Source organism: Drosophila virilis, chromosome 2, assembly GCF_030788295.1.
Source record: "Drosophila virilis strain 15010-1051.87 chromosome 2, Dvir_AGI_RSII-ME, whole genome shotgun sequence".
NCBI lineage: Eukaryota > Metazoa > Arthropoda > Insecta > Diptera > Drosophilidae > Drosophila > Drosophila virilis.
Genome location: NC_091544.1, coordinates 24,830,072 through 24,838,384, shown reverse-complemented (window position 1 = coordinate 24,838,384; position 8,313 = coordinate 24,830,072). Strand labels below are relative to the sequence as shown.

General features: G+C 42.1%; 4 protein-coding genes across 5 annotated transcripts; 1 reads left to right on the top strand and 3 right to left on the bottom strand.

Moving 5' to 3' along the window:
- The first annotated feature begins 12 nt into the window (after nt 1–12).
- Naa40 (N-alpha-acetyltransferase 40) lies at nt 13–867 on the top strand. Its single transcript, XM_002055852.4, has 2 exons — nt 13–500; nt 557–867. Exons 1-2 carry the CDS (start codon nt 124–126, stop codon nt 792–794), a joined length of 615 nt encoding a protein of 204 aa, XP_002055888.1. The 5' UTR covers nt 13–123; the 3' UTR covers nt 795–867.
- Nucleotides 820–1,809, bottom strand: Pcd (pterin-4a-carbinolamine dehydratase). Of its 2 annotated transcripts, XM_032432872.2 has the most exons (3): nt 1,586–1,809; nt 1,375–1,528; nt 820–1,170 (listed from the first exon to the last, which is right to left on the bottom strand). In XM_032432872.2, exons 1-3 carry the CDS (start codon nt 1,738–1,740, stop codon nt 871–873), a joined length of 609 nt encoding a protein of 202 aa, XP_032288763.1. In that variant the 5' UTR covers nt 1,741–1,809; the 3' UTR covers nt 820–870. The 2 variants fall into 2 exon arrangements, with proteins under 2 accessions (XP_032288763.1, XP_002055887.3); XM_002055851.4 differs by lacking the exon at nt 1,586–1,809 and having other exon boundaries at nt 1,375–1,531.
- A 266-nt stretch (nt 1,810–2,075) lies between these two features.
- Nucleotides 2,076–2,536, bottom strand: LOC6632218 (uncharacterized). Its single transcript, XM_002055850.4, has 2 exons — nt 2,453–2,536; nt 2,076–2,393 (listed from the first exon to the last, which is right to left on the bottom strand). Exons 1-2 carry the CDS (start codon nt 2,499–2,501, stop codon nt 2,176–2,178), a joined length of 267 nt encoding a protein of 88 aa, XP_002055886.1. The 5' UTR covers nt 2,502–2,536; the 3' UTR covers nt 2,076–2,175.
- Nucleotides 2,537–2,690: 154 nt separating this feature from the next.
- Nucleotides 2,691–6,791, bottom strand: LOC6632217 (uncharacterized). The gene is made up of 3 exons (XM_002055849.4): nt 6,375–6,791; nt 3,473–3,748; nt 2,691–3,410 (listed from the first exon to the last, which is right to left on the bottom strand). The coding sequence occupies exons 1-3, from the start codon at nt 6,387–6,389 to the stop codon at nt 2,832–2,834; spliced, it is 870 nt and encodes a 289-aa protein (XP_002055885.1). The 5' UTR covers nt 6,390–6,791; the 3' UTR covers nt 2,691–2,831.
- Nucleotides 6,792–8,313: the final 1,522 nt, after the last annotated feature.

Below are 8,313 nucleotides of genomic sequence, written 5' to 3'. Positions count from 1 at the left end.
GTTTGCCATTTCCAGGGCTGCATTTTGAGTGATATGCAACACTACCTTCCCGCTTTTTAGTGCAACACACGCTCTCTTAGAATAAATATATAAAGCAAAAATAATTGTGTTTAATATTTAATAATGACAAATCGGGACGAACTTAGCTCTGCTGCAAAGCACAAATTAATAGAGGCAGTGGCACGTGAAAAAAATCCACTTGATAGACTGCCAGGAATTTACGATAGCTACAAGTCCAGTTCTGGCGAGGAGTTCAAACTATATTGCCGCGCCAAGGCCGATATGGATGCCAAGACTCTCAAATGGACATTTAAGCTGGCTGAACAGAATGTGGGCCCATTTTACAAACATCTGAAAATGGGCTGGCAGCCAAAAATAAAACAATCGGAGCTTAATAAGAACTGGGCTCGTTTCCTGGTGGCCCAGAATCAACAAAAGCAACCCGTGGCCTACACAATGTTCCGCTTCGACATGGACGATGGTGACTGTGTGTTATATTGGTAAATATATGAAGTTTGCAACACGTTTTTAATTAATAGACGCTCTTAATTTGTAGCTACGAAATACAAATTGCACCAGAATATCAGCGCAAGGGTCTCGGCAAGTTCATGATGGAAACGCTTGAGTCGTGCGCCAAGATTTGGCAGCTGGAAAAGCTTATGCTCACTGTTTTAAATAATAATGAGAATTCATTAAAGTTCTTCAAAGCGCTCGGCTATGCTAAGGATGAAACCTCACCAGATATTTTGCAAGAGGCGGACTATCAGATACTAAGTAAGTCCATGCTGGGCTAATTTTTGATTTCCTATTAACAACAAATTATTTAAATGCGATACAAACGGAATATATTTAATCAATTAGTTTTAAGTTTTAGTGCAAAAGCTTAGCCTGTGTCTCCAGGTACGTGGCCATGCGTATATCCTGGCTGCTCAGGCCGCCAACATCGTGGGTGCTCAGGGTGACCTGTAATTTGTTGTAGACGTTGAACCATTCAGGGTGATGATTCATTTTCTCAGCCAGCAGAGCAACACCAGTCATAAAGCTAAAAGCCTGATTGAAGTCCTTAAACAGAAATTCCTTGTATATGGCATCGCGTCCCTCAACCAAGCACCATCCTGCATCCAACAGTGGCTGCAGCTTCTCGGCGCGCTCTTGTTCAGTCAGCTTGGCCTGTGTACGGGTATATTTGTTCAAGCAACAAGTATTTAGTTAAATTGTGTGACTGTGGCTGCGGCTTTCGCTGCCCTTGGGGGCCAATTGCTGACCTCGCGTGGCCCCGAGCGATAAGCGTGTTAAAGCCCCGATATTGCTTTTTAGAATTGGGCTGTTACAGTATTTGGTAATTGGTTTGTATTGAACCAGATATTCACTTACCACCATTTTGGGTTTTTTTGCACTTGCGGTTGCTGTGACTGGTTGTTGTTTGCTGAAAAATCTCGAATAGCCAACACCAGTTGCTGCCGCTGCTGCTGCTTCTCTCGTTGCTGTCGTGTACAGAACTGAACTCTCATATCTGTTGCTGCTGCTGCTGCTGCGCACAATCAAAGCTTCTCAAATCTTGGCATAAATCGCAGCTTGTACTCACCAACACAATCGTCGCTCCCCTTCGCTCCAATGGCTCGCGCTTAATTTTTTTGTTGCTGCAGTCGTTAACCAGCAATAGTTGTTTCGTTTATTAAGCAGGCTTGCAAGAGTTTGTAAACCTCGCATATTGTGCGCACATTTATTTGTTAATAACATTCTAAATAACTGGTTTGCCAATTGTATTCTGTTAGGTACGCTGCTCACGACTCCGGTTGAGTATTTACAATTTTGCTAGAAACGAAAGAGCACAGCTGATAGCAGTGTGACCGCTAGAATTTTAAACGCTTACAGCTGATGGGTAAAAAAAAGTAAATTAAATGGAATATGGGCACACTGTCACTGAAATATTTGATAAAATTTGTGTTGCCAAGCAAAACCTGTAAGCTACGTATCTAGCTTAACACAAACATTTTCACATCAGTTAACGAGCACTGTTAACTGCTTCCTCTTCTATCAGTGACAGTTACTTGGAAGTACAAAAGAAATTTGAATTTAAATTTGAATATTTATAATTTATTTTGTTATTCGGAAATAATAACATATTGTTGAAATGAAAAAAATATGCTGCAATTGTCAACCGGATAACGCAGGCTATTTATGCACCATGTTCTCAGCCTCGCCATTGCCATAGTAGTCATAATCGGGACTGGCCGTTGAGGTGCCCACCTTGGGATGCTCCGTCGAGGTAGCAAGCTCTACGGCACGACCCGTTGTGGTCTCTGGAATGGCAGTGGTTGTCTTACGCCATCGTAGACTATAACGACTGCGCACAAATGGCGGCTTGGTGGCGACAATATCAGTGCCATAGGCTAGTGGGAAGACGATTCTTAAATACCCTTAATCATAAAATTGAAGATAGTCGACTTACCCAAACTGAAAAGGCAACAGCACAAAAGCAAGAGAAACGTCAGCTTCATTTTGCAAAGGTTCTCGCTGCAAACTGTGCCATAGCCTGCTGTTAGCGCTGCATTTATAGGCCCACATTGTTCAGATAATCAAAATCCCGGGGGTCTAGCTCAGAGAAAGCAGTCCACAGCTCGGCTATGCCATTTCCCAATGGTCCAAGTTCATTCACCGCGGACTTTTTTTTTTTATTCATTTATTTATTATCTTTGATGAACACTTACTAAGCTTATTTAATTATATTATTAAACGACAACGTACAAATACATCAAATCGAAATGCTTAAAGAAAATGGTAATAAATACGCGTATATTTTGTTAGGGGCCGGCGCCAAAAATCTCGCCTCAATTATCCTTTGGTCTAGGGCGCTTTGGACCGGAAGGTATTGGTGGCGGCGGTACATCGGGCACATCGCTATTTTTGTTCTCCGAACCATTTTTGATATCATCAAAACTGGGCGTGGCATCGAGACTATCCAGTGGCAAGGGCTGCACCTCCGGCTCAGCCGCTTGCATTGGCAGCGCAGCAGCTGGAGGACGGCGCGTTGGATAGCCCTGGCTGGGATAGTAATCGTAGGGCGGCAAAAAGTTCTCGCGCTGTTGCACATAGCCCGCCTGGTCATAGATCAGCGGATACTGGTGATATGGATAGGGCGGCAGATGCATGGGTTGTCCATTAAATTGAGATGAAAGTGGTATTAAAACAGGCGGCAGTCCCCGTTCGTTGAGTGGCAGCGGCAGCTGCTCCTTGGTCTTTAGCTCCTTGGGCTCTGTCTCATCTGGCTGGGCTGGAGTTTGTGGCGCCAGCTCAGGTTGTGGTTGCGGTTGTGGCGGCTGTTCCGCCGGCACAATGCTGGGCTGGTTGGGATCAAAGGATGTATAGACGGGCGGATATTGCGGCGCTGTGGGCAGTGGGTACGGCAGCTGGGTGGAGTAAACATTAATAACTATTGATAGCTGTGGCCAGTAGTTATCATGGAACTCACCCGCTCATTGGGCGGCAGACCCGGCACCAGTGGCTGTCCGAATCTTACCAACGGCGGACTGTAGAAGCCGAATGGGTTATAGGGCCCAAATGGCGCATAGCCTGGCTCGTGTATGGTGGGTTGAATGACCGGATAGGCGCGACTCGAGGTCAAATTGTCGTCCGTGGTGATGAGTGCATTGTAGACCTTCGGCTTCTTGCGCAGACGTCGGCCACCATGGCAGGAGCTTATGCACAGCGACAAGGCCAAAAGCAATAGCAGCAGCGGCAGACTGGACTATAAGTGAAATAGGAGATTTGGTTAAGATATGCATCAATAGCGAGTCCATGATTTGTCACCAAGACCATTTAACGCTGTTTAATTGATTGCCATGGCGATCATCAATCAAAAAATTGTTTACATTGGGCCACAATTGTGCGGTGTGTTGGCCGAAAAACTTTGACGGAAGTTTGGGAACTACGGACAAGGAAGCCGAAGCTATATGGAAGACCACAAGTTCGACGTCAGCGCACATGACTTTCAAATGCCAGAGTAGAGTTTCGATTGGGAGATCGATTCGCTTCGATCTCTAAGCAAGTATTGCATTCAAAACGTGCTCAAACAACAACAACAACAATCTATAGACATGTGTGTTAGCCATTGTTGTGAATTAACTACAGTTCATTAGTTTTGAATTGAAATGTAGATTGTTCCTTTAATTGGATTACTATGGAAGCCGATCAAACCGGACGGCCAGCGAGCGATCGACATGGGCTAGAGCATTGGAATTTTGAGCCTTTCCTTAGGCAGCTTTGTCATAGGTCCGGTTAAACGAGTTGACCACTTGGCATGGAAATGCGCTAGCCCATGAAGTTGTAAGTGACGAATACACAAGCACACACCACACTGGAAGTATGATCTGTGACCGAGTTTCCGTTGATCTTGATCTTTGCATTTGCACGCCCCACACTCTGAATTGTAAACCGCGCCGGCTGCGCTCAGATTACCCAAAGACATTTATGCTGGGCTTCCCCCACTTTTGCAGTTGAAGCTGGTAATTGGCTTTGCTTTCCAAGCATTTCACTTTGACTTTCCTTTGGCTATGGCCATGGACAACAAAACACATTCTCCACCCACGCAGCGACTCGTGATTGCTTGCCGTGCATTATCTGCATCTGTGCAGAAGAATTGTAACTGTGTATATGTATGGGTGCTTTCCAAAAAAAAAAAAACGTAGCAATTGAAAGATCAGAGACCAATTTTCAACGCTTTTCCTTTTTGGCTTTTCATGCGGCTATGAAATGGAATCCAATTGTTTGAAATTGAATCAACAGACGACGGCGCAAAGCAACAATTGCACAGCTCGTGCCGATCATGAGCTGATCATAATGTTGATCGCCGTCATAATGATCATGATCATCATGATGAAGTAAGTAAGTGCACTTCAATGCTCGTAATTGGGCCATGCTAAGTGCCAAAAGTCAGAGTTTTGTAGCGTGTTTTCAAACAACCACAACTACAACAAAGACAACAACGTGAGCGTTAGCTGCTGCACAAGTTGCTGCGGTTCGTCTTTGAAGATCACACGCTCTTGGCCCTGGCTCTGTGTTAGGCTCAAAAGCTTAGACTCCAATAGCTGATTATCGGCTTTTTATGATGTGGGTGTGCCAAAGTGAGCATTGGGAAAACTGAGAAACTTCACAAAGTAGAAATGCTGCTAAGCTATGCTGATCTTTGATCTATAATGAAGTCTGTCTCTTTTATTGAACTTTTCTTTAAATTGGTATGATGAAACGATTCGATAAATTCCTCGTACAACTCGTTTGATTTGAGGTTGTTCTTTCTTATTGGTAAACAAATTGCTTTTATTTTAGATGAGGCCTTGATCAGACCAACCTAGGGGCCCTCCTAAAGGTCTAGTGAGCATTAAACAAATTCTACTCCTGGAAACTTACAAGCTAGATCATCTATTTACTACAGCAGGAAATGAAGCAAAGGTCGCATTTTAAGGCGAATCTGTAGGTCAAAGAAAATTTAAATCTTGTGTTTATTTTGCTGTTGACTTTAGAAAGAATTGTACAAGCGCTTGTTAGCTACTACGATATTCTAGTTTTTTATCCCGTCTTTTATTTAACTTAAACACTTAAAGGGGAAATTTGTCATTGTCATTGATTATTTCTTAAGGGTCTCAAATGTTTAGGACTTGTATTAATCTTAATTTGACACAAATTTCTTTGAGCCTTGGCTAAGACTAAGCATATCCAGCTACTGGCCTGTAATTCCGAAGCTCGTCTTTCAGTTGCCTGAAAGACTTGGCTTGCAAGGGATCAGAACTGGAGAGTATAAGGTTAGATCAGCACTGGAGAGCATAAGATTGTCTGGCCAGAACATAGTACTTATTTAATTACATACAAGAATTTAGATGTATCTCAGAAATAATTTATTGCTTTGCAGCTGTTTTTATTGTTTTGGCTTAAAGTGTAGTCGGTAGATTTAAATACATTTACTAATGAATTACGCTAAGTAATTGGGTGTTCTTTGTGTTCTGATGGTTTTGTTTTTGCTTTTGACTTATGAATGATTTACAATTTGTGGTTGGTCCACCTATGCGCTCTCATTCGCTTATTTTAGCCAGCTTGCATTGCCAGTTTTGCATGTTAGACGCTGAGTCAGCCCCCAGAGCTGGCCACAGCTGCCACACACTCAGAGTCATGGCTAAAAGATCGGAGACCAGTTCAAAGGCAATAAAATGGACACTAATGTAACCTTAATCCTGGCACAAAAAGTGAAAGTGTTGAGCCACAAAATAATATACAAAAAGAAAAAAGAAGAAAAAAAACTAAAATCATGTGGAGCGTGGAATCTATAACAAATATGGGAGTACGTATGCCCCATGCGTATGATCGAATCGGTCAACATTTACCTTTAAGTTGTGCATTGTCTCTGATTTTTGCCTTTTTGCCTTTTTGGTATGCAAAAGTTGTGTTCTGGGCTTATTCGCCTTGCAGGAAGCCTCAAGAAATGTCCAAAAAATTAACACATAAATCGTCAACTGCACTCGGGGTTTTCTTTTTGTTTTTGTTTTTTTTTTTTTCTTGACAGTTGCTTTTTTTTTTATTTTTTATTTATTTTAACTTTTAAAATGCGCAATTTGTGCTGCCGACGCGACGTCGCACGTTGTGACTTTGAGAAAAACAAGTTGCTATAAATTATATTGCAATAAATTGCATATGCAAAAACTAAATGCAACGATTTGCCACGGACACCACGGACACAACAGACTATAACGGGGCTCAGCTCTTTAGCATGGAATCACTGGCGGCGGCTGCGCACGCGCGTTTCTTATTGGATTTTGAGCGAGCACTGGGCGGTCTTCTACCTTTTATACCTTCAACGGCGGCAGCGACGTCGACGTCAAATGCTGCTGCGCAGTCGCTGCCGCTGGCGCAAATGGGCGCTTAACGGCGGCTCGCTGCAGGAACTTCTTTGCGAATTTGGCCTAGTTACGGGCATCCAGCTTTGGGTTATGACAGCTCACTTATGCGGTTTGCCATGCACAGCAGGACGTATCCTTAAGCTGCATATCGTAAAGAAAATTATTCGAAATTCTCTTTTCTCTTCTGTGTCAGACTCGTACGAAGGGGATTCTTGTTTTAAAATGGATCGTATATCCTTTGGCTATATTCATTTTATTATCTTGACATGTGTTACAACAAATCAACTTTAATTTGTATTAAAAAGTATTCACTAAAAAATGTCAACATGCTCTTAATAATATAACATATAATATACATAAAGGGACGTTACTTTTTTAAATTAAGAGTATCTGCATATATTTCTATTAAAATTTCCATATTTTTAAATCATAATATTTTATTTTGTAGAGCAAATACTGTCTTCTATATCTCTTCTATATATATATAAATGTATTTTTAATTTTATTTGTATTACCCAAGCATCATATTCTTCACAGTTTTTTCTTTCCTTTCTTAAAGTATTTCACTAGCTTTTTGTATCTCTGATTTAGTAGGGTATTAAAAGTTTGTTGTGCGCTTCGCTGCGCATGCTCTCTGCTGCCTTTTGTTGGCTTTTCATTAGCTTTGATTTAATTGCTTTGGCATCGCAATCAATTGGATGCAGTTAACTGAGCGAAAGTCTAGAATAATGAGTGCGAGAGACTGGTCTGGGGACAAGCTATTGATCGGCTCTCGGACAGGTCACGCCCCCTATTCTAGCCCATAACAAATGAGCTTAACAAAAATAGTTTCACTTTCATCATTACAATGGCTAAGAACTGGCATTTTGTTTGCTTTGTTGACGTTGTTGTTGTTGTTGTTTGTTGTTGTTGTCTTTGTTGTTTACAAGTTACCGCACGCCTCACACTTTGTACCAAAAACAGCTATTAAATTGCCCCCACAGCTTCGCCCCAACTGCTCTTTGCTAGCATGATTAATATACCCTGCAGCTGTGCGTGCTACGAAGTAGGGTGTGCTGTTTTGGAGCAAGTGTTTGTTCAAACTATGCATGCTCATCAATTTCGAGCTGTTTAAGTAATTATGCTCATATAATTATGTTTTTTATTATAGGGTGTCATTTAGTCTATCATTTCTTCTAGCTGGCTGGCATTGTGGTAGTCACGTTCACTGGCAAAGGTGATAAGTGTCGGTCTGTCAGCTGCGCGTATATCCCACCCACCCACGCACACGCGACTGGAGATGCCGACAGCTCTTGGGGTCAATCAACAATTTGTAGATTTCTTGTTTGCTGTTAATTTATTGTTGTTAGTCGTGTGTTGCAGTTGTTGTTGTTGTTGTTGTTGTTGTTGTTGCTTGCCTCCTGTTGCGTTTTCTTTATTGCATGAA

Bases quoted from the DNA above. Each gene is read 5' to 3' on its own strand.
- Naa40 (XM_002055852.4), top strand. From the start codon at position 124: ATGACAAATCGGGACGAACTTAGCTCTGCTGCAAAGCACAAATTAATA. The intron at 501-556 runs GTAAATATATGA...CTTAATTTGTAG, and splicing joins GGTGACTGTGTGTTATATTG to CTACGAAATACAAATTGCAC.
- Pcd (XM_032432872.2), bottom strand. From the start codon at position 1,740: ATGTTATTAACAAATAAATGTGCGCACAATATGCGAGGTTTACAAACT. The intron at 1,529-1,585 runs GTGAGTACAAGC...TGTGCGCAGCAG, and splicing joins GGGGAGCGACGATTGTGTTG to CAGCAGCAGCAACAGATATG. The intron at 1,171-1,374 runs GTAAGTGAATAT...ACCCGTACACAG, and splicing joins CAAAAAAACCCAAAATGGTG to GCCAAGCTGACTGAACAAGA.
- LOC6632218 (XM_002055850.4), bottom strand. From the start codon at position 2,501: ATGAAGCTGACGTTTCTCTTGCTTTTGTGCTGTTGCCTTTTCAGTTTG. The intron at 2,394-2,452 runs GTAAGTCGACTA...TCTTCCCACTAG, and splicing joins CTGTTGCCTTTTCAGTTTGG to CCTATGGCACTGATATTGTC.
- LOC6632217 (XM_002055849.4), bottom strand. The intron at 3,411-3,472 runs GTGAGTTCCATG...TACTCCACCCAG, and splicing joins GTCTGCCGCCCAATGAGCGG to CTGCCGTACCCACTGCCCAC.